At 38.9% G+C, this 23,069-nt stretch overlaps 1 protein-coding gene across 1 annotated transcript; it reads left to right on the forward strand.

The window, feature by feature from the left end:
* The first annotated feature begins 334 nt into the window (after positions 1-334).
* On the forward strand, positions 335-4,470 carry LOC148843549 (putative disease resistance protein RGA4). Its single transcript, XM_088959298.1, has 3 exons — positions 335-600; positions 1,114-1,215; positions 1,505-4,470. Exon 3 carries the CDS (start codon positions 1,614-1,616, stop codon positions 4,311-4,313), a length of 2,700 nt encoding a protein of 899 aa, XP_088815424.1. The 5' UTR covers positions 335-600; positions 1,114-1,215; positions 1,505-1,613; the 3' UTR covers positions 4,314-4,470.
* The last annotated feature ends 18,599 nt before the right edge of the window (positions 4,471-23,069 follow it).

Genomic DNA, 23,069 nt, shown 5'->3' on the forward strand with positions numbered 1-23,069 from the left:
GATGTTCCCAATGCATGGTGGTTGTGGCTGTGAGGCGCCCATTTGTGAGGAGCAGATCCTGTCACATATTTAGGGGTCAGGTTGGGTCCAAATTGGTCTGGGACAAAGTGGACCCAGTTCCGACCCGATAATAATTGGGATTTTTTTAAGAACCAAAACGACCCATCGGGACAGGTTCTGGAACCAGAACCGCCCCAATCGGTCCGGTTCCATAGGGTCTATCGGGTCTGACCCGACCCATTGACAGCCCTAAGTGTAAACTGTAAAGCATGAGAGGTCCGCGGGTAGTTATTCTGCTCGCGTCATGTCTGTTACTAATTGGAATCATGTTATCAAGTGGACTAGTGTAGTAAGCAGGAGTCTGTTAGACTGTTCCTTGAGTTGTTATTTTTGTTCTTGTTTCCAGAATCAAAAGTTTATATTCTGTATTCTGACACGGTGACACCAAGGAGTATCGAATGGGCAGAGAAATTTGATCCCAACTGAACGTATCAGGCTGCGTGATGAGTATAAATTTCAACAAGAAAATCTTATTGAGAACCAAAGTGAAATTTCTTCTTCTTTATTAGCCTTATCTTCAGGCGCTAAACTCATCCCCTGGTAAGATTTCTTCAATTACACCCTTATTTGTTTATATTTTGCTTTCATTTCAGGGTTTCATATTTGTTTCTTTCTCTTCTTTTTCATGGTTTCCATTATTGTCTGTATGTTCAATCCTTGCAATAGATGCTGAGAGAAAGACTATGCACTCTTTTACCAGTCGATTCTTAATTGAAACATTGCTCTTGCAATTACCCTTGCGTAATGTATTAGTGTTGCAGACCCCCCCCCCCCTCTCTCTGCAACCATCACCGGTCTTCTCAAGATGAAGTGTCTTGATTACATATACATTGTCATTGCAGAAAAGGGTTTTCTCCCCTTTTTGGGTTGTGAATTTGAAGGTTGTTAGGTTTTACCATTTCAAAGCAATCAATCATAAGCCTCTCTCAAATCTTTTGATTTTTCTTTTCATTTGGAACTTATGATACATTGCTTTATGTCTGATTGAGTGTTTTCTGTTAGAGGTTATAATATATTGCTTAATTTATGCTATTTTTCGTGTGTAAATTGCAGGCTGCTAGGTTTTGCCCTCTCAAATATACCAAAGATTCAGGGGTTGGATCCTCCGTTCAGAAGACTCTCAAATTCAGCTTTAGTTGTTGATCATTCATTAGTGTACGTTGGAATCTTTTCTTTTCTTTTTTTTTCTACTTTTCATTGAGCTATTTCCTTCTCTTTTGCTTTGACCATCTTAATGCGTAAGCTGAAAAACTTATTATTTTAATTTCCAGTTTTCTTTAAGCTACATGTATTTCTCTTTTTTGTATGGATTTTTCTTAAATGCCCAAGAGATTGCATATTGGACCCACATTAATCTCTTATCAGGGTTTATACTTTTTTGCGCTTAAAATTACCTGCTTGATATATTGCTTAGTTCTTTTTCTTTTTGGTGTGTAATTTGCAGATTAATATTCCCAAGATTCAAGACATTAGATCTCTTGCTCAAAAGATTCTCAAATCTTCCCAATCTTCAGTTGTTGGATAATTTCAATTGTTTAGAAAGTGGGAAAGGGATGGAGACCATTGAAGCCATTATGCAAGTAGTAGGGTCTAAGCTTGCCTCTGCTATAGGAATGAAAGAGAAAGGATCATTGCCAGGTGTTAACCTGCTGCAACTTAAAGATCTGCAAAAGAAGTTCTTGGAAGTCCAGGAATTTGTTGATGGGACCAGAGAGGAGCTCAGAGAGAATTTCACCGTTTGTCTTTTGCTTGGGAACCATTTTAGGAGCCTTATGCACAGTGTAGATGACTTACTCAACACACTAATCGCATGCGAGAAACACTTTCAGAAAATTGATCCTATGGACCTTTTAATAGACAAGTTCTTATCATCCTATTACTACCTAATGGACAAGATTACTGAAGCATTAGGTGAATTAAGAGAGATATTGGAGAGATGCCGTTTTGATGGATGTCATACTTTCAAGTTGATGCATGAGAGGGATAAGATTGTGGAATGGTTATTGTCAAATGAGAACTCCGAGTCCAGTGCTAACAAAGGGAATTTGGGTATAATTGCAGAATGGTTATTGCCGAATGAAAACCCCAAATCCAGTGCCAACAAAGGGAATTTGGGTATAATCAGAATACTTGGCAGTGAGAACACTTACCTTGCCTGGTTGGCCTACAACCATGAAAGGGTGAAGGCACATTTTGATCTTAGTGCTTGGGTTTTCATGCATCAGATTTGCGACCTCACAAACGTTACAAGGTGTATTTTGCAGTCTGCTCACCAGTCTCAAATGAATATCCAGGACCTTCTACATAGCAAGAAATATTTTCTTGTGCTAGCCAATATATGTGAAGATAATTACTCTGTATGGGAAGCTTTACAGTCTGTTTTAATTGTTGGAGCTCCAGGAAGCAAGGTTCTCTTAACTACTAATGAGCGCTTTGAGGTTGTTTCAAACAGTTGGAACGTGCAAACTTTGAAGACTGATTATGGGAGGTTGTATAGATTATTGGATGGAAAACGGGAGGATTCATGGAATGAGACTTACTACCATCTTCCCTTGCATCTTCAGCAATGTATTGCTTATTGCTCTGTATTTCCCAAGGATAACCCTTTTGAGAAGGATAAATTGGTCCAGCAATGGATGGCACAGGGTTATGTTTTGCCTGAAAGAGGGAGAAGGATGGAAGACATAGGTTCTAGCTACTTTGATTACCTACTTTCAAGGTCCTTCCTGGAAGTAAAAGTTAAAGATGAATGTGAAGCTCAAACTGATGGCTTTCAGTTATTCAAAGAAATGTCCTGTAGTGATACAAGGTACAAAATGAATGCCCGTATCCATGACCTGGTGCTGTCCCTTTGGGAGAATGACCGCATTATGTTGAAGGAAGACTTTAGTAGTTTGTCTGAAAACACAAGGCACTTGTCTTTGCTTTATGACCATTTTTCTGAAAGTACTTTTGATGCCTTAGGTTTATCGTGTAATGGCTTACGTAGTTTGCTATTTCTGAGAGGCAATCAGGGTGCTTACTTCCCAGACAAGCTGTCCCCAAATTATCTATACTTGCGTGTGTTGGACCTGAGTCACATCAAGTTGGATAGAAAATTTACATTTGCAACTGGAGGATTGAGGTTTTTATGTTATCTTGATCTTTCTGAGAGTAGCATTGGATGGCTGGATGGAGATTTTCATGAGCTCCAAACACTGAGACTCCTTCGTTGCTATAGCCTGTGCAAGTTTTCAATGCATGTAAACAGTCCAGTTAACCTACGACATTTACAAATAGATACATCTTATTCTCGTAAGTTGACTAAGATGCCAGAAAAAATTGGGGAACTAACTTGCCTTCAAATGTTACCATTTTTCTTTGCTAGTAGGGAGATGGGATATCGTGTTGGAGAGCTAAAGAAACTGACTGAGCTTCGGGGAGAACTTGGTATTTTTCAGCTCGAGAATGTGCATTCGCTTGAAGAGGCTGAAGAGGCCATGCTACAGAACAAGCAACATCTGAACAAATTGATACTGCAATGGAATGGGGGATCAAAACAATATGGACTTGAGGATGTCTTGGAAGGCCTTCGACCACATGAGAACCTCAAGGAATTAGAAATAGTATCATATGATGGTTTGTTGTTCCCTTCTTGGTTGGGCAATCCATTATACTCGAATCTTATATCTATTTCCTTGAAATGCTGTAGGAAGTGTCAATTCCTCCCACCACTAGGCCAGTTACCTCACCTCAGGTTTCTCAAGATAAGTAGTTCAGAAGAAGTGAAACATGTGGGCTATGAGTTCTACCGAGGGGATTCTGTAAAGGGATTTTTGTCACTGGAGAAACTAGAGTTTGAAGGCATGAATAAGTTGGAGAAATGGGATGATTTTGAGCAGGGTGAATTCCCTTTCCTACGTGAACTTGATGTGATTTCTTGTCCCAAACTTAGGCATCTTCCAGACCTCAAGTATCTTATGTGCTTGCAAAACTTGAGGATTGAACATTGTTCAGATCTTGAATCCCTTCCGAGGGAGGCATTGCCTACTTCGCTTGAATCATTGACTGTTAAAGAGTGTCCCAAGGTAAAAGTGATGCCAAAACAGAGAGGAGTGAAATCTTTGATGAAGACTTATCCTGGGGACCTGGCAAGAAACAACTTCTCATCATATATTCACAATAGAATAAATAATATTCAGAAGGAATTAGATGAACTGAGAGAGATAACACAGAATTTGGAAATAAATTTTGATGATGGAGGCACAGTTTGATTTTATTGTATTGCAAAGATATTTTGTTACAATTCTTGTAAGAGATGTTCCTGTTGTATGTTTTTTGAGGGTTGACAAAATACTCCAAACAAGGTGATTCACTAACAGTCAATTGCTACATCCTAATATGATATCTTCTTTTCTTTCTTTTCTTCCATCGTACACTCAAGTTGCTACTTGTATCCCACTCCTAAAATCTGTAGTTACACAGGTAAAAGAAAAGGTAGATCATCACTATTCACTAACAGTCGGACAAATCCAACAAAAGCCATAGGCATGATGAATTAGATTTGGCTTTGGTAGAATCCATGTCCAATTGCTAGTATATATCATTATTTACATCACTTCGTGATTCATGACTATCAACACCTCTCAGCAGGATGATATAAACAAGCCTCAAACTGTTCTTAATCAAAATTCAGACTGTTTAACCAGTGAAAGAAAGCCCAGAAGATATTTGAATCCACCAATTTGCTACATCACCGTTGGCTTCTCATGCTATTGCTGCTAAAGGTGGTTTCCTTTTGTTTCTTTCTCTTTTGTTTGTTTCTCTCTTTCTCCTTTTTCTTACCAAAAAAATTGCTACATTAGCGTTTCTGTAGAATTGGAAATAAAATACTTTTGGCATTGATATCCACTTAGCATTTCTTAGAAGCATCTACATACTACATATAATTATTGTTCACACTGGAAAATCCATGCTATGCAAGATGGAGAACGTAACAAGAAAAAATGAGATATCCCTCCAAAATGTGCAGCCATTTGCTCAAAATGTACTGAATCGAAACTTAGCTTGTAGTCGAGTTCGGACTTGCAAGCTTTGAACCGCTCAGTTGGTTTCTATGTTGTCATTCAAGGAGAGATGTTCCTGATGTATGGCCATGGTGTTCATCTGTTTTTTCAACTTCATATTCCATAAATCATATAATTTCTATACTAAAAATTGTCTTTATTTTAAAAACCAATATTTTGTTGGTTCCAAAAGCATGTACTATTTTTTGAAACAAAACCAATTTGCTTTTTTCCTTTTATGTGGTGATTCCAAAAACAAGTGAAAAAAAAAACACTCATATTGTAACACACCCCCTAAGATAATAGTGAATAGCAATTCATACCATACAAAATGGATTGACTGGTCATATATTAAAATATTTGTTAATGGATCATGGGGAAAGAAAAATTCCCAAATGTTGCAATTCATTTTGTTATGCTTTAGGAGATAAATCCTTTCTTATTTTAAATGAGAAAGGAGTTGAAAAACAGCCCACTTGATGTATGGAACTGTTTGAGATTAGATGCAAACTAGAAAATGAACAAACAAGAGAGGAAGAGAAGAGAGAACTGGCGGCAATGAGTGTTAGAGAGTAAGAGGTTCGAACATAACCCCTCTCTAACACTCTAAACATCTTATTAATAAGTTAATCTTTGACAAATTACAGAGAGGCCCTTGAGTGAGCAGGAAAATACAAAAAAACAGAATATTACAGAGTATGGGCCCACAACAGAGAGAAACATAACATAACATGAAATGACAGTCTATGGACCATTCAGCCCATCTTCTCTACACTCCCCCTCAAGCTGAGCATAGATGTTAATCATGCCCAGCTTGCCAGTGTCATGTTGAAGCCTTGCCTTGGAAATGCCCTTGGTGAGAAAATCTGCCAGTTGTCCTTCAGAAATAATGAATGGAAGACACACTTCACCAGAGGAGACTCTTTCATGAATAAAGTGTCTATCAACCTCAATATGTTTGGTTATATCATGTTGTACCGGGTTGTGAGCAATGTTGATGGCAGCCTGATTATCACAGTACAACATCATGGGTTTGTCATGATCTACCCCAAGTTCTTCCATTAAGGACCTTAGCCACAATAATTCCGAGACTCCATGTGCCATGGCTCTATATTCTGCTTCTACGGAGGATCGAGCCACAACTGTTTGTTTCTTACTCCTCCAAGAGACAACATTACCAGCCACCAGACTGCAATACCCTGAAGTAGATCTTCTATCATCAATATTTCCAGCCCAATCAGCACCAGTATAGGCTTCAAGTTTCAGATGACCATGTTTGGCAAATAGAATTCCTTTTCCTGGAGAGCCTTTCAGATAGCACAAAATCCATTCTGTTGCTGCCATATGGGTATCTCTAGGAGCATGCATGAACTGGCTAATGCAACTGACAGCATACGCGATATCTGGCCTACTCATGCACAGGTACAAAAGCTTCCCAAGAAGTCTCTGAAAGACCCCTTTGTCTTCCAACAAAGTTCCATCCGAAGCTGAAAGTTTCTGACTCATATCAATAGGAGTTGCAGCTGGTCTTGCACCCAATTTTCCAGTTTCAGACAACAAATCAATGACATATTTCCTCTGGGAAATAAGAATCCCATCCCTGGATCTGGCAACTTCTATGCCAAGGAAATATCTCAACTCCCCCAGATCCTTAATCTCAAAATCTGTACGGAGGAAAGACTTAAGGCCCAGAATGCCAGAGGCATCATCACCAGTCACTATAATGTCATCAACATACACAATGAGATACACTGCTAAAGACCCACTTTTCTTCACAAAAAGAGTATGATCTGACTGTGTCTGAACATAGCCGAATTTAACAAATGCAGCTCTAAATCTCTCAAACCAGGCTCTAGGAGATTGTTTGAGGCCATAAAGAGATTTCTTCAGTTTACATACATTTCCTTGCATATCTTTCCCATACATTCCTGGAGGAAGACACATGTAGACCTCCCCATGTAAGTCACCATTCAGAAATGCATTCTTTACATCTAACTGATAGAGAGGCCAATCAAAGTGAGCTGCCAGAGATAAAAGAACCCTCACAGATGTCATCTTAGCAACAGGGGCAAAAGTCTCCAGATAGTCAATCCCATATGTCTGTGTGTAGCCCTTTGCAACAAGTCTGGCCTTGTACCTCTCAATAGTCCCATCTGCCCTGTATTTAATGGTAAAAACCCACTTACATCCAACTGGATCCTTCCCTTCAGGCAAATCCACCACCTCCCAAGTACCATTTTCATGTAGAGCATCCATTTCAGCCTGCATGGCATCTCTCCATTCTGGAATCCCAAGAGCTTCTGATACAGACCTAGGAATGGGGTTAGAAGCAACTGAAGAGAGGTAGGCACAATATGAAGGGGAAAGTAGGTCATAAGAAAGGTGTTTGGAAATGTAATGTGCAGTACACTTCCGCTTTCCTTTCCTAACAGCAATGGGGACATTAAGATCTGGGAAGGGGGATTCCAAGGGAGCTGAAGCAATACCTGTTATCTCATCTGTGATTGGTAGGGTATGAGCCTCATCTGTTGTAAGGGAAACCACTTGCTCATTCCTGGATCTCTGCCTTTGATACACTTTGGGATTATGGGTAGGACGAGGAGGTAAAGAAATAGGAGCACTAGGACAAGAGGAATGAAGTGGCTGATCCTCCTTTGATTCATTTTGTGAGGATACAGATTTGTCAAGAGACTGAACTGGGACAAGAAGGGGAAGAGCAAAAACTTGTGACAGACTCTCCCCCTGTTGACAATGTCCTTCCTGAGAGGAACCATAAAAAGGAGAAAGTTCATCAAAGGTAACATCCATAGAGACATGTCTGGTGCCAGTCTTTGGATCAAAACAACAATAACCCTTTTGTGTGGGGGAGTAACCGAGGAAGATGCATTTGTGGGCTTTTGGTTCAAACTTGTGTCTCTGCACACTTGGAATGTGAACATAACAGGTACAACCAAACACACGAAGAGGAATTGGGAAGAGATCCTTATCTGGATGAAGAAGACTGAAGGGGGATTTAAACCCTAAAACCCTGGATGGCATACGGTTTATGAGATAGGTAGCAGTAAGTACAGCATCACCCCAAAATCTTGTGGAAACATGTGAGGCAAATAAGAGGCTCCTTGCAACTTCAACAATATGTCTATTTTTTCTCTCAGCAACTCCATTTTGTTCAGGGGTTCTAACACAGGAGCTTTGGTGAATAACCCCCATGTCAGAGAGATACAAGGATAAGCTCTTCTCAAAATACTCTTTTGCATTGTCAGATCTGAAAACCTTAATTCTGGTACCAAATTGAGTCAAAACAAGCTCATGAAATTGCCTCACAAGTCTCGGGACTTCGTCTCGGGATTTCATTAAGTATATCCAAGTGAATCTAGAAAAGTCATCAATGAACAGGATAAAGTATTTGTAGCCCCCCATAGAGGATAAGTGGTAAGGCCCCCACACATCAGAGTGTACAATATGAAAAAGAAAAGAGGATCTTTTATTGCTCACAGGGTAATTTTTTCTACAATGCTTTGACAACTGACATGACTCACAATTGAGACTGGACACACTGACTCCCTTAAACAGTTTGGGAAGCAAATGACTTAAAGCAGAAAAAGGTAAATGACCCAACCGACAATGACAACATAATTTGACTGACTGACTCTGAAGAAGTAGAACCAAAAGCAGCATTCTTGGGATGATCAAAGCATTGGCCAGGGGTGTCGAGCAAGTATATTCCATTCGCTTCATGGCCACTCCCAATCACCTTCCGAGACTTCAGGTCCTAAAACACACAGTGAGAAGGGAAAAAGGTTACACAACAATTCAATGACTTGGTCAAGCTACTTACAGATAACAAGTTGGTATTTAACTTAGGTACATGAAGAGTGGAAGATAAAAGTAAAGAGTCTGTAGGCTTGACAGTTCCCTTGCCAGAAATGGGGGCAAGAGAACCATCAGCTAAGGTGATTTTGTCACGACCAGGAAGCAAATCATATGACACAAACAAAGTGGAAAGGTTGGTCATGTGATCAGAAGCACCTGAGTCAATGATCCAAGGGGTCTTGGGATTACCTGAGGTAAATGCATGGTTAGCAGAAGCCCTTATACCTGAGTGAGCAAATGCAGAGGTGGCTGGACTTCCAGAAGGGTTGGATGATGAAGTTACACCTTCAAGCTGGCTGATCATCCTTCCAAACTTCTCATAATCAGCTTTCATGGCTGCCAATTGTGCACTTGCAGACTCAAACTCTGTATCTGTACTTGTGGCTGTATGTGCACTTCCTGTCTTTCTACTGTCATTCTTCTTCTGGAATCGGATAGGGACAAGACTGGGATGCAATTTCCAGCACTTGTCCTTAGTGTGTTTCGGCTTCTTGCAATATTCACACACCACCTCCTTCTTTCCTATGCCACTGGGGGCTTCCGTAACCCCTTTGGGTTTGATTCCCATATTTGCAAAATGATCATTGATACTGACCCCTTGAACCTGCACTTGCCTCCTACTTTCTTCACTGCTGACCAAAGCATATGCTTGAGACAATGAAACATCTTCTTTGGACAAGATATTTTGCTTTGTAATGTCATATTCAGAATTCAACCCTGTCAAGAAATCAAAGACCCTATTCCTTTCAACCAATTTCCTATATGTTTCAGCATCCTTAGGGGTATCCCATATCACGGCCTCTATCAAATCAATATCTTGCCATATAGATTTTAGGGCTGAGAAGTATGCTGCAAGTGACTTCTCCCCCTGTCTTAGATTCTTCACATCACTTCTCAGTTTGTAAGCTCTGGCAACATTCAACTTATGGGAGTAAGTTTCTGCAACACTATCCCAGATTTCTTTAGCCGAGTTCATCCACAGATAATGCTGACTAATCTGTGGCTGCATTGAGTTCACAAGCCACCCAATCACTGTGTAGTTTTCTTGTACCCATCTCTCATAAGATGGATCATCCTCTGGAGGAGCTTTCTTGCTCCCAGAAATAAAACCCCATTTTCCTTTGCTACAAATGTGGATTTTCACTGATTGTGACCAAGCCAAGTAGTTGGTCCCATCAAGCTTAACTGTAGTTACAGCCAGCATAGAATCAGTTGGGGTTCCCAAAATCTGTCCATATTCAGCAGCATTCTTGTTTTCAAGGCTTGAGAAATCCATCATGTAAAGGCTCCAATTAGGATTTTTAATAGGTTTCTCAAGGTACTGGGGTCTTGATGAGTTTAGTTTGAGCTGAATAGGCAACAACAACTAGCTCACAGAATCAGTTCAGACTTGAAAACTGTGACAGTCCAGTTCGGTGGTAGTTTTTCTTTACTGTTTCACCCTTTAAAGGACACCCAACAAACCTCCAATCACAAGGTATTTCAGGTTCTCAACAGCCGTTGTTCCAAAGAGAAGAAAACAGGGCCACAGTCCTTAAGAGGCCTTTCGTCGAACACTCAGTGTGCAGTAGTTAACAGCCTACTGTTAACTAGAAGAAACCACTTCAAGGTGTTCAGTATAGGTCCAAGAAGAGGCTGGGATGAAGATGAGACTAGTGCCACTTAGTTTTAGATCAGTTTCAGCAGCTCGGCAGTCCAATAATCAGCCGAATAGCACTTCCAAAACAACCCAGAAAAACAGTCCAGCAACAGTGGGTCGAATGTATGTGGGCTTTGAATGCTTTAATAGTCCTCCCAAACAACAAAAAATAACTTAGCAAAGGACTGAGAAAAGACTTACAGCAAGAGAGTCTCTGGTTTGAACTATAAACCAAGCCGAACACTTGTTCTCTGAGATAACTTCAAAAGTCCTTTTCTCTGATTTCAAATCAGGCCAAACAACTTGCTCTCTGATTCTTCCTGGTCACCGAACCCTTCTCCAAGTGTATAGAAACTTGGGCACCCTCCAATGACCTCCAAGAACCAGGCGGATGACTGTAAACTTTCAGCCCTAGAACCTCCTCATGTAGTTGGCTGAACTAGAACCACATGAGGGACACGCCAAGCAATGGCCTGCTCTGATACCAAGTTGAAAAACAGCCCACTTGATGTATGGAACTGTTTGAGATTAGATGCAAACCAGAAAATGAACAAACAAGAGAGGAAGAGAAGAGAGAGATGGCGGCAATGAGTGTTAGAGAGTAAGAGGTTCGAACATAACCCCTCTCTAACACTCTAAACATCTTATTAATAAGTTAATCTTTGACAAATTACAGAGAGGCCCTTGAGTGAGCAGGAAAATACAAAAAACAGAATATTACAGAGTATGGGCCCAGAATAAGGCCCACAACAGAGAGAAACATAACATAACATGAAATGACAGTCTATGGGCCATTCGGCCCATCTTCTCTACAATCTTCTTTGCCTTGAAACGACGATTGACTTCTTCCACACAACCTCCCCTCCCACCCCCAACCCAAAATCCACCCCTTCATTATCCTCCTCTAGATTTGTCAAAAATGACTCCATCAGAGCAGCATAGCTCTCTTGTAATAGAAAAGCAACACCCTTCTGAGAAACTGAGCTATAACAAACCATAGGAGATTCACCACTTTCCTAATCACAAGCCCTAGGAGAACGAACACCCATAGCATCACTCCAACAGCTGCTACAATCAGCACATTCCTCCACAGCATCTTCGGCAGTCTTCCTCTTGCCTCCTCTATCAAACTTTGAGATCACCCAGACCCAACTCTCATTCTCCCCCTCTCGTGACTTAATAGAGTCATTTCTAATTAGATCCCCAAAAATCTTTAGCCTTTTGATGCTTGAAAGAAATGCAACCCCTTTTGTCAACCAGAAACTTGGACAACCGGTTCGAATTTCCTTTCTTTTTAAACCTAAATCTCTTAAACAACTCCCCTCTTGATCCTCCAACCAACCTCACAAAACCACGCATCTCCTCTGCTTCTATATATGCTAGCTTCTCTTTTTCCTTGCTCATCTCCACACTCCTACACTTCTGGGCCTTCCACGTGGCCCATCACCCTTCTCTCCACGCCAACACCAAAGGACTCCATTAAGTACGAGCTTTCCTTAATAGTAGACCCAACCATCGAATGTGCCTCACTTCTTCCTTGGCTCTGAATCCCAACGCCCTCCATTGGCACCAAGACCCACAACGCAGCCCTTAGAAATAAAACTTTTAGCCATAATTCCTAAAACACCCTCATCTTCAACTTCTTGATTCACCTGTTCATACTGACCATTCAGCTTCCAAACAGTTTCAAAAGACTCCCACAAGTTCTTCAATTCACCTTCCTCCACCAGTCCATATTCTCAGCCCACCTCAATGGGTACCCAACTAACCATTATCATCAACATCTAAGCCTTATATGTAATATTTTATAAATATATTTGTATTGCATATATTGAATCAAATAAGATTCTTGTTGGATATCCAATAAAATTATCCAAATCAAATTTGAATCAGGGGTTAGAGAATTTGACGGGTTCAAATTTGGATCATATGAATTTTCTATGATATTGGATTCAGATATACCCCAATTCAAATCCTATCCATTTGCATCCCTACCTTCAACTTGCAATAGATCACTTCTTATGAGTGCTGTTGGTGGTATTCTATGCATGTGACCAAACCATCTAAGAATAAAATCTATAAACGAGTGCTAATAATTGCACAGACTTTTGTTGCAAACATGTAGAAGGTAATCTCAGTAGTGCTGTTAAACAGATGTACAGTGAAATAGCTTTTAGTGACAGTAGAACATAACAATGAATCCTTATTATCAGAATGGTCATAGTGCTGGCTAATATTTACAAAAGTGAGAACAAAAGACAAGAACCATACAAGTATAGGTGAAACACAATGGCTAAACACAAAAGGAATCATGCATAATTTTCTCCCCAATATCTAATATGTAAAAAGAGTAACAAGTCTAAGCCCCTAATGAACTCCTTTTAAGCACAATGCTCAGTCAAAGAGTTGCCTCCTGTTTTTTAGAAAAGGTAACTATTATATTCAAAAGGGGGGGAGGGGGATGTACATGAGAGGATTTACAAACAAAATCATCAAATCCTCACAACTAAAATATCTCCCCACTTAAGGGGGCAAAGTATTTGCTCTATACAAAAAATTCCTATCCACCCCACATTTAGCCAAAAGATCCACAATTGAGTTCAGCTCCCTTGGAATCCATCTAAAGCCGCAATGCAGAGAAGTTACTTCATAATCTCATTGAGGAAATAACCCAGCCTCCAAGGGCCCTTTTCTGGGTGGGAGGCCCAATTAATAACATTCCTAGAATCCCCCCTCAATGAGAACAGAGTTAAGCTACAGAGATCTAACAATTCTCAGACCTATTACCAATGCTCTGATTTCATGTTCAGAAGCATATACAGTACCAACTGGGCCACTGTAAACCCAAATCACAGAGCCCTCTCTGTTTAGAATAACTCCCCTGATGCCAGCTGCCAGAGGCTGGCAAGAAGATGATCTACAACTGCCATCAACCCTTAGTAAATAACCTAGATCTGGCCTGGGAGTGCTGGAATGTCCAGGCTGATTGTCAATGTGTGAGGAATGTATAATCTCTATTAAACCCCTTTCAAGATCAGCATATCTGAAACCTTTGAACTAACCAGAGCAGAGGAGCCAAGAAAAATGCAAGAAAAAATTCTTTCTCTAATGGCTTCCGTCCTAGCAAACTTCTTGTCAAAATTCTCTTGTTTTATTCATCCCAAATACACCACATAACAGCATGAGTTAAGGCTCTCCAAAAGATTTTACCTCTAGAACCCATATTACAAGAAGGCCACTGATTAAAGAAATTTGCAACACTACTGGGAGGAGCCCAATAGAAACTAGAACCAAACACCAAGTCAAGGAAGAATTGCCAAAGAGAGTGAGCCACCTCACAATTAATTAGAAAGTGACTAGTCGATTCACCATCATTCATGCACCTGACACAAATGTGAGGAGAGAGAGAATAAGATCCAAATCTTCTAATCTGTTGAGGAGAGAGAGAATAAGATTCAGACCGCCTCCCAAATAAAAGATGAGACTTTGAGAGGTACCACACAAGGCCAAATTCTGTTGACCAAGAAGGCAGGAAAGGCTCCCAAAGTAAGGTGGGTGAAAAAGGATTTAGTGGAGAAAATGCCATTGGGAGATAAAGAGCAGATACATTTATCAGGGAGGTGAGAAGAGAGAAAGACTTCATTTAATGAGAGGACAAGGGAGGAGACTTCTTGGGCTTCAATGTCAGTCAGAGCTCTACGGAAGTTGAAATTAAAGGACACACCTTGGTTATCTCTAACTAGGACATCACAAACTAGAATGTCTTTGTCCAAGGATAGGCTGAAAATATTAGGAGAGGTAACAGACAGAGGTTGATGACCCCACCAAGTATCAGTCCAAAATCTGATATGGTTACAATTCCAATTCTAACTCTTACTAAGAGGGAAAAGAGAAGAAGGACTTGCATAATACCTTTCCAAGGATTGGCTAAAGAAAATCCGTTTGTTACATTGTTGCCGTCCCACCTGTTATTAGTCCTTCCAAAGGCCCAGAGAATATCTTGCTCCAAGGACTTGTTACAATTCAATGACTTGGTCAAGCTACTTACAGATAACAAGTTGGTATTTAACTTAGGTACATGAAGAGTGGAAGATAAAAGTAAAGAGTCTGTAGGCTTGACAGTTCCCTTGCCAGAAATGGGGGCAAGAGAACCATCAGCTAAGGTGATTTTGTCACGACCAGGAAGCAAATCATATGACACAAACAAAGTGGAAAGGTTGGTCATGTGATCAGAAGCACCTGAGTCAATGATCCAAGGGCTCTTGGGATTACCTGAGGTAGATGCATGGTTAGCAGAAGCCCTTATACCTGAGTGAGCAAATGCAGAGGTGGCTGGACTTTATAGAAGGGTTGGATGATGAAGTTACACCTTCAAGCTGGCTGATCATCCTTCCAAACTTCTCATAATCAGCTTTCATGGCTGCCAATTGTGCACTTGCAGACTCAAACTCTGTATCTGTACTTGTGGCTGTATGTGCACTTCCTGTCTTTCTACTGTCATTCTTCTTCTGGAATCGGATAGGGACAAGACTGGGATGCAATTTCCAGCACTTGTCCTTAGTGTGTTTCGGCTTCTTGCAATATTCATACACCACCTCCTTCTTTCCTGTGCCAGTGGGGGCTTCTGTAACCCCTTTGGGTTTGATTCCCATATTTGTAAAATGATCATTGATACTGACCCCTTGAACTTGCACTTGCCTCCTGTTTTTTTCACTGCTGACCAAAGCATATGCTTGAGACAATGAAACATCTTCTTTGGACAAAATGTTTTGCTTTGTAATGTCATATTCAGAATTCAGCCCTGTCAAGAAATCAAAGACCCTATTCCTTTCAACCAATTTCCTATATGTTTCAGCATCCTTAGGGGTATCCCATGTCACGGCCTCTATCAAATCAATCTCTTGCCATATAGATTTTAGGGCTGAGAAGTATGCTGCAAGTGACTTTTCCCCCTGTCTTATATTCTTCACATCACTTCTCAGTTTGTAAGCTCTAGCAACATTCAACTTCTGGGAGTAAGTTTCTACAACACTATCCCAGATTTCTTTAGCCGAGTTCATCCACAGATAATGCTGACTAATTTGTGGCTGCATTGAGTTCACAAGCCACCCAATCACTGTGTAGTTTTCTTGTGCCCATCTCTCATAAGATGGATCATCCTCTGGAGGAGCTTTCTTGCTCCCAGAAATAAAACCCCATTTTCCTTTGCTACAAATGTGGATTTTCACTGATTGTGACCAAGCCAAGTAGTTGGTCCCATCAAGCTTAACTGTAGTTACAGCCAGCATAGAATCAGTTGGGGTTCCCAAAATCTGTCCATATTCAGCAGCATTCTTGTTTTCAAGGCTTGAGAAATCCATCATGTAAAGGCTCCAATTAGGATTTTTAATAGGTTTCTCAAGGTACTGGGGTCTTGATGAGTTTAGTTTGAGCTGAATAGGCAACAACAACTAGCTCACAGAATTAGTTCAGACTTGATAACTGTGACAGTCCAGTTCGGTGGTAGTTTTTTTCTTTACTGTTTCACCCTTTAAAGGACACCCAACAAACCTCCAATCACAAGGTATTTCAGGTTCTCAACAGCCGTTGTCCCAAAGAGAAAAAAACAGGGCCACAGTCCTTAAGAGGCCTTTCGTCGAACACTCAATGTGCAGTAGTTAACAGCCTACTGTTAACTAGAAGAAACCACTTCAAGGTGTTCAGTATAGGTCCAAGAAGAGGCTGGGATGAAGATGAGACTAGTGCCACTTAGTTTTAGATCAGTTTCAGCAGCTCGGCAGTCCAATAATCAGCCGAATAGCATTTCCAAAACAACCCAGAAAAATAGTCCAACAACAGTGGGCCGAATGTATGTGGGCTTTGAATGCTTTAATAGTCCTCCCAAACAACAAAAAATAACTCAGCAAAGGACTGAGAAAAGACTTACAGCAAGAGAGTCTCTGGTTTGAACTATAAACCAGGCCGAACACTTGTTCTCTGAGATAACTTCGAAAGTCCTTTTCTTTGATTTCAAATCAGGCCAAACAACTTGCTCTCTGATTCTTCCTGGTCACCGAACCCTTCTCCAAGTGTATAGAAACTTGGGCACCCTCCAATGACCTCCAAGAACCAGGCGGATGACTGTAAACTTTCAGCCCTAGAACCTCCTCATGTAGTTGGCTGAACTAGAACCACATGAGGGACACGCCAAGCAATGGCCCGCTCTGATACCAAGTTGAAAAACAACCCACTTGATGTATGGAACTGTTTGAGATTAGATGCAAACCAAAAAATGAACAAACAAGAGAGGAAGAGAAGAGAGAGCTGGCGGCAATGAGTGTTAGAGAGTAAGAGGTTCGAACATAACCCCTCTCTAACACTCTAAACATCTTATTAATAAGTTAGTCTTTGACAAATTACAAAAAGGCCCTTGAGTGAGCAAGAAAATACAAAAAAACAGAATATTACAGAGTATGGGCCCAGAATTAGGCCCACAACAGAGAGAAACATAACATAACATGAAATGACAGTCTATGGGCCATTCGGCTCATCTTCTCTACAAAAGGCAAGTAGTATCAATACATCAACATAAGCCGAGCATTGGATGGTCGTATGTGTTGGGTTCCCTCTTTATGAGTCAGGGCCCACTCACATTAAGAAAAGACAAGGAAAGAAGGGGATAAGGAAATACTCTCATTCTATCATCCAACACACTCATTCATTGGGTGACTTTTGGGCTCTTGAGGCTAGGGCATTTTTTAGAAGGATTCTAGCAAAAAGAAGCTATTGTAAAGGCCATATCCACAACAAGGTTTTTGCTATCATTCATCTCCAAGAAGGTTTTTTAAGAGTATCTATTCTCTCCTTTATTAGGTGAGAAGATTATTCTTGTTTTATTGTTATAAACCACCATTTTTAGTAAGGATTTGAGCTGAGCTAGGAGCGTTTCTGTTTATGATATCATCCTCTACTTATTGCTAAAGAGGATTACATTGTAATCTCATTATTGTTATTATAGTGGAGAATTTTTCTAAGTTAGTGCCCTATGGATTTTCCTCTTGACATCGGAGAGGTTTTCCACATTAAAAATTGGTGTTGTGTGTTGATCTATTGTTGCTTTGTTGTTTTTCTATTATTTTTTAACTTATTGTTGTTGTTATTTTGTGTTCGATTGAAGCGGTAGTTGACTACTAATAAATCTTTTTGTCAAGTAGTCAACCACTAGGAACATTATACTAATAGTAGTCAACTACTAAGAAATCTCTACGTGAAATAATCAACTACAAGCAATAAGATTGTGTTTTCAAAACCTAACAAACTACTATCAAAGCTCTTGGTTCTTATGTAAATCATTAAAGGAGTTCGGTTAGAAATTTTTTTTTTAAATGAAAGGAATTTGTTTCTCTAGAAACCAAAAATGAATGATTTATTGCTGTCTAAATACTTGTATGCACCTATGAGAGGTGATAATGGCAAGCCATAAGATATGTCCAATGAGAACAGGAAACTCCTTAACTTAAAAGTAGTTGCTTTTAATAGACAATGGTTGCATGGCAATGTTTATCATCTTGTAGTAAATGAAACCTCAATTATTTCACTTTGGAACAAGTTAGAAGAATTATATGAGAAGAAAACCTTCAACAATAAGGCTTTTTTAATTAGAAAGCTTGTAAATTTGAAGTACAAGGAAGGCACCACTATAACCAAGCACTTGAATCAAATACAAGGCATTGTAAGCCAATTAGCTTCAATGAAGTTGGTGTTGGATGATCAACTTCAAGCTCTATTATTACTTAGCTCATTGCCAAAAAGTTGAGAAACACTTGTAGTATCTCTTAGTCATTACAGGAGTGAGTGTCGGAAACTCAAAAGAGACAATAAGAAATGAAAGAAAGTGAAAAGAATGAAGAAAAATACACCACTACAGTTAAAATTGGAGATACCATTGTTCTCACAGGTTGTAAAGAGTCTTGCATTAATTTATCATATCATGACACAGATTGGATTATTAATGCAGGTGCTTTCTATCATGATACCCCTCACAAGGAATATTTTATCTCTTGTAGTACAAGTGATTTTGATGTTGTGAGAATGGGAAATAGTGGAACTTCTAGAGTTGCGGAGATGGGTGACATTTATCTTGAAGAAAGTTTTAATAACCAATTTGGCAATAAAAAAATGGAGACTATCCAAGGGGTCTTTAGTGGTAGAAAAAGGCAAGAGGTATTACACTCTTTATCATACACAGGGATGTGTGTGCAAAGGTGATATAAACACTATAGAGAAGGAAGTCTTCACAGAATTATGGCATAGACAATTGGGTCATATGAGCGAAAAATGAATGCAAATTCCTGCTAAGAAAAAAATTGTTAAATAGAATAAAAAGGTATGCATTTTATTACATACATTCATAGCTTAGCTAGTAAACAAAATAGAGTCACATTTCAAAGTTCTCCTCATAAAAGAAAGCTTATTATAAAAATTAATTCATTTTGATGTTTGTGGGCCTATGAAAGTTAAATCTCTTAGTGGTGCATCTTACCTTGTTACTTTTATAGACAATACTAGTAGAAAAGCATGGGCTTATGCTTTGAAATCTAAAGATCAAGCGCTTGATGTCTTTAAAGTTTAAAATACTATAGTTGAAAGAAAAACAGGTAATCTCTTAAGTGTATTCGTACTAACAATGGTGGTGACTATGAAGGTCCATTTCAAAATTATTGTGAAAGTCGTAGAATTCAGCATGAGTAGTTAATCCCTAAGACCCCACAACAAAATGGTGTAGCTGAGAGAAGAACTACACCATTTTAGAGAGAATTAGATGCATACCGTCACAAGCAAAGTCGTCAAGATGCTATTGGGGAGAAGTTGTGCATATAATTGTGTACATGATCAATTTGTCTCATGTAGTTCCCTTGAATGATGATGTTTCTGAGAGGGTATGGACAAGAAAAGATATTTCATATGATCATCTCGGTTATTTGGTTGTAAGGCTTTTGTACATATACCCAAGGATGAGCATTCCAAGCTTAATGACAAAACCGAGCAATGTATTTTCTTAGGTTATGCAGATGAAAAGTTTGGTTATAGGTTATGGGATCCAATTGGAAAGAAGATAATCAAAAGTAGAGATGTGGTCTTTCCTAAATACCAAACAATTGAAAACTTTGAGAAAATTGAAATGCCTCAAGCAAATGATGGTGAACTTATGAACTTGGATCCAATTTCTCCTCCCTTGGTGCATAAAATAATGGGGGAAATGTGCAACAATAAAATGTGAATTCAAAAAATGATGAGAATGCTCCTAATGAAGATGCCAGCAGTGATGATAAACATGGGGAGCAGCCCCTTCAAGAGCCACTAATCGAACTAAGAAGATCAATTAGGGAATGCTAACCATTGAGAAGATACCCATCAAATGAGCATATAATGCTTTCAGATGCAAGTGAACCCAAGAGCTATCATGAAGCTCAAAAAAGTGAGCACAAGAAAAAATGGTTCAAAGCTATTTAAGAGGAAATTGATTCATTACATAAGCATCAATACTTATGATTGGTAAAGGTAAAAATATACTCAAGAATAAGTGGGTGTACAGGTTAAATCATGAAGATAAGAGCTCATAATCAATTTACAAGGCAAGATTGATTATGAAAGGATTTGAACAGAAAAAGGGTGTTGATTTTGATAAAAATTTCTCTCTAGTGGTAAAAATGTCATCAATACGTATTGCATTGGGTTTGGCTACAAACATGGATTTGGAGGTTGAGCAATTAAATGTCAAGACAACTTTTCTCTATGGTGATTTAGAGAAAATATCTATACGAAGCAATTGGAAGGATTTGTAGTCAAAGGAAAAGACACATGGTTTGCAAATTAAGGAAGACCAAAAATTTGAATAATTTATGATGGAACATGGGTATGGTAAAATAGATTCACATCATTGTGTGTTCACTTAGTATTTTTCTAGTGATGAGTTTATCATTCTTCTGATTTATGTTGATGACCTGTTGTTTATTGGGCAAGATAGTATAAAAATTGATATGTTAAAAAAGAAGTTAAGCAATTCTTTCTCCATGAAGGACTCAGGTCTAGCTCAACAAATCTTGAGAAAAAAATCTCACGTGATAGGAAATCCAAGAAATTATGGTTGTCACAAGAAAGCTACGTAGAAAAAGTGCTTGAAATATTTTGTATGGACAAGGCAAAACTACTTAGTACTCCATTGGCAAGTCATTTCAAGTTGTATAGTGATCAAAGCCCAAAGAATGAAAAAGAAATAGGAGATTTATTGTCAATCCAATTGTATAGGAAGTGTTATGTATGCAATGGTTTGTACTAGACTAGACATAGCACATGCAATTGGTGTGGTTAGTAAATTTATTGCCAATCCAGGAAAAGAGCATTGGCTAGCAATGAAGCGGATCCTCAAGTATCTGAAAGGCACCTCTAAGGTATGTTTGTGTTTTAGTGGTGGTAAACCTATGCTTGAAAGTTCTATAGATGTTGGTATAGCAGGTCACATTAACTTCAGAAAGTCTACATCAGGATTTTTTTTATTCTCTTTTATTGGGGGAGTAATGTTAAACTTGCAAAAGTGTGTAGTTTTTTCAACTACAGAAGATGAATATATAGTTGTCATAGAGTTCTAAGGATATATAGTGGACGAAGGGGTTTTCTAATGAACTTCATATGAAACAAGAAAGGGTTAAACTCCATTTTGATAGTCGGAGTGTCATTCACCTATGTGAAATCTAAGCTTTCATTCCAAGTCCAAAGACATTAATGTGAGGCATCACTAGATTCAGAATATTCTTGAAGAAAATGAAGTGCAACTTGAGAAAATTCACATCGACAATAATGGAATGGACATGATGACCAAAACCCTATTGAAAAAGAAGTTTGAATATTGTAGAACATTATAGGTTTGGGAATGGTACAAGCCCTCTTCATTGGTCAAGAGGGGAAGATTAATTGTTGGGCTCCCTTCTTATAAGGTGGAGCCCACTCACTTTAAGAAAACACAAGGAAAAAATGGGTTAAGTAAATACCCTCATTCTATCATCCAACATGTTCATGTTCATTTTTTGGCTGAATTTTGGGCTCTTGAGACTAGGGTTTTTTTGAAAGGTTTCAAACAAGAAAAAGTTGTTGTAAATACAATTTCCACAGCAATGATTTTGTTATCATTCATCTCCAAAAAAGTTTCTCAAGAGTGTTTGTTCTCTCTTATATGTGAGAAGATTATTCTTGTTTTACTGTTGTAAACCACCTTTTTCTGTGAAGATTTGAGTTGAACCAAGAGGGTTTCTCTTGATAATATCATCCTCTTATTGTTGCTAGAGAGGAATACATTGTAATCTCATTATTGTTGTCATAGTGGATATTTTTAAGTTAGTGCCCTTAGGTTTTTCCTCTTCACATCAGAAAGGTTTTTCCCATTAAAATTGGTGTTGTGTGTTGATCTTTTGTTGTTTAGATGTTTCCCTATTATTTTTAGCTTATTGTTGTTGATATTCTATATTCTATTGAAGGGGTAGTCGACTACTAACAAATTTATATGTGAAGTAGTTAACTACAAGCAATAAGATTGTGTTTTTGGGGCCTAACAATTTGTGACCAATGAATTTCATCAAAATGGGATACAAGGAAGCCACTCTTTTTGCACATATACCAAATGTTAGGAACAAAATTCATTGGCTTTAGGACATGCAAAAATCTAATTCTGATTTACTGGCACACTATAGCTACACATTGGGAACAAAATTCATTGGTATTATTACTACTTCTATTTGTAATAGAGTTGGTGAAAATGTCATATCACATAAGATAATCACTTCAACTAATAAAATATATACATGGTATTAATCATTGGCAATTTGTGACCAGAGACCAAATTTGGCATTGCAAGTAAAAATGGCAATTTGTATTATAATTCAAAAAAAATATGGTAAAAAGGTATCCTCTCACAAATTTGTATTGACCCACCCTAGATGTTACTTGTAGAAATGGCAATGATACCAAACGACACCCTAATAGTTGAGATGGTCACCTAACATCCCTCTAAATATAGAGGCATGACATCAAACTTGTATAATTGTAGGTTCTTTGTGATAAGGTTAACTAGAGAACCAATAAGCCAAGGAGGTTGGTTTAACTAACCTAATAAAGCACCTACAAGAGGGGGAGAGTAGCCTCAAGGTGTATGTTCGAGGAAGAACTTTCCAATGAACAAGGGATCATTGGACCAAGCTGAGGAAGTCGATTGATGAAAAAAGCAAATGATGAGGTGACAACACGAAGAGATGTATAACATATGTATATTTTTTATGGATGCTTTGCCTATTTATAGCGATGCCATGCTTATTGAGCAATCTTAATTCTACTAGGGGCGTTCGTTTTTTGGATTATGAGAGGGGAAAAGTTGATCAATGGGATTGTGAACCAAGAAGCCCATGTTCTTTTTTCAGAATTGT

This window comes from Nelumbo lutea, chromosome 8 (genome assembly GCF_056320005.1).
Source record: "Nelumbo lutea isolate HS-2025 chromosome 8, American lotus-T2T, whole genome shotgun sequence".
NCBI lineage: Eukaryota > Viridiplantae > Streptophyta > Magnoliopsida > Proteales > Nelumbonaceae > Nelumbo > Nelumbo lutea.

Coding starts and splice junctions, on each gene's coding strand:
- LOC148843549 (XM_088959298.1), top strand. CDS start 1,614: ATGGAGACCATTGAAGCCATTATGCAAGTAGTAGGGTCTAAGCTTGCC.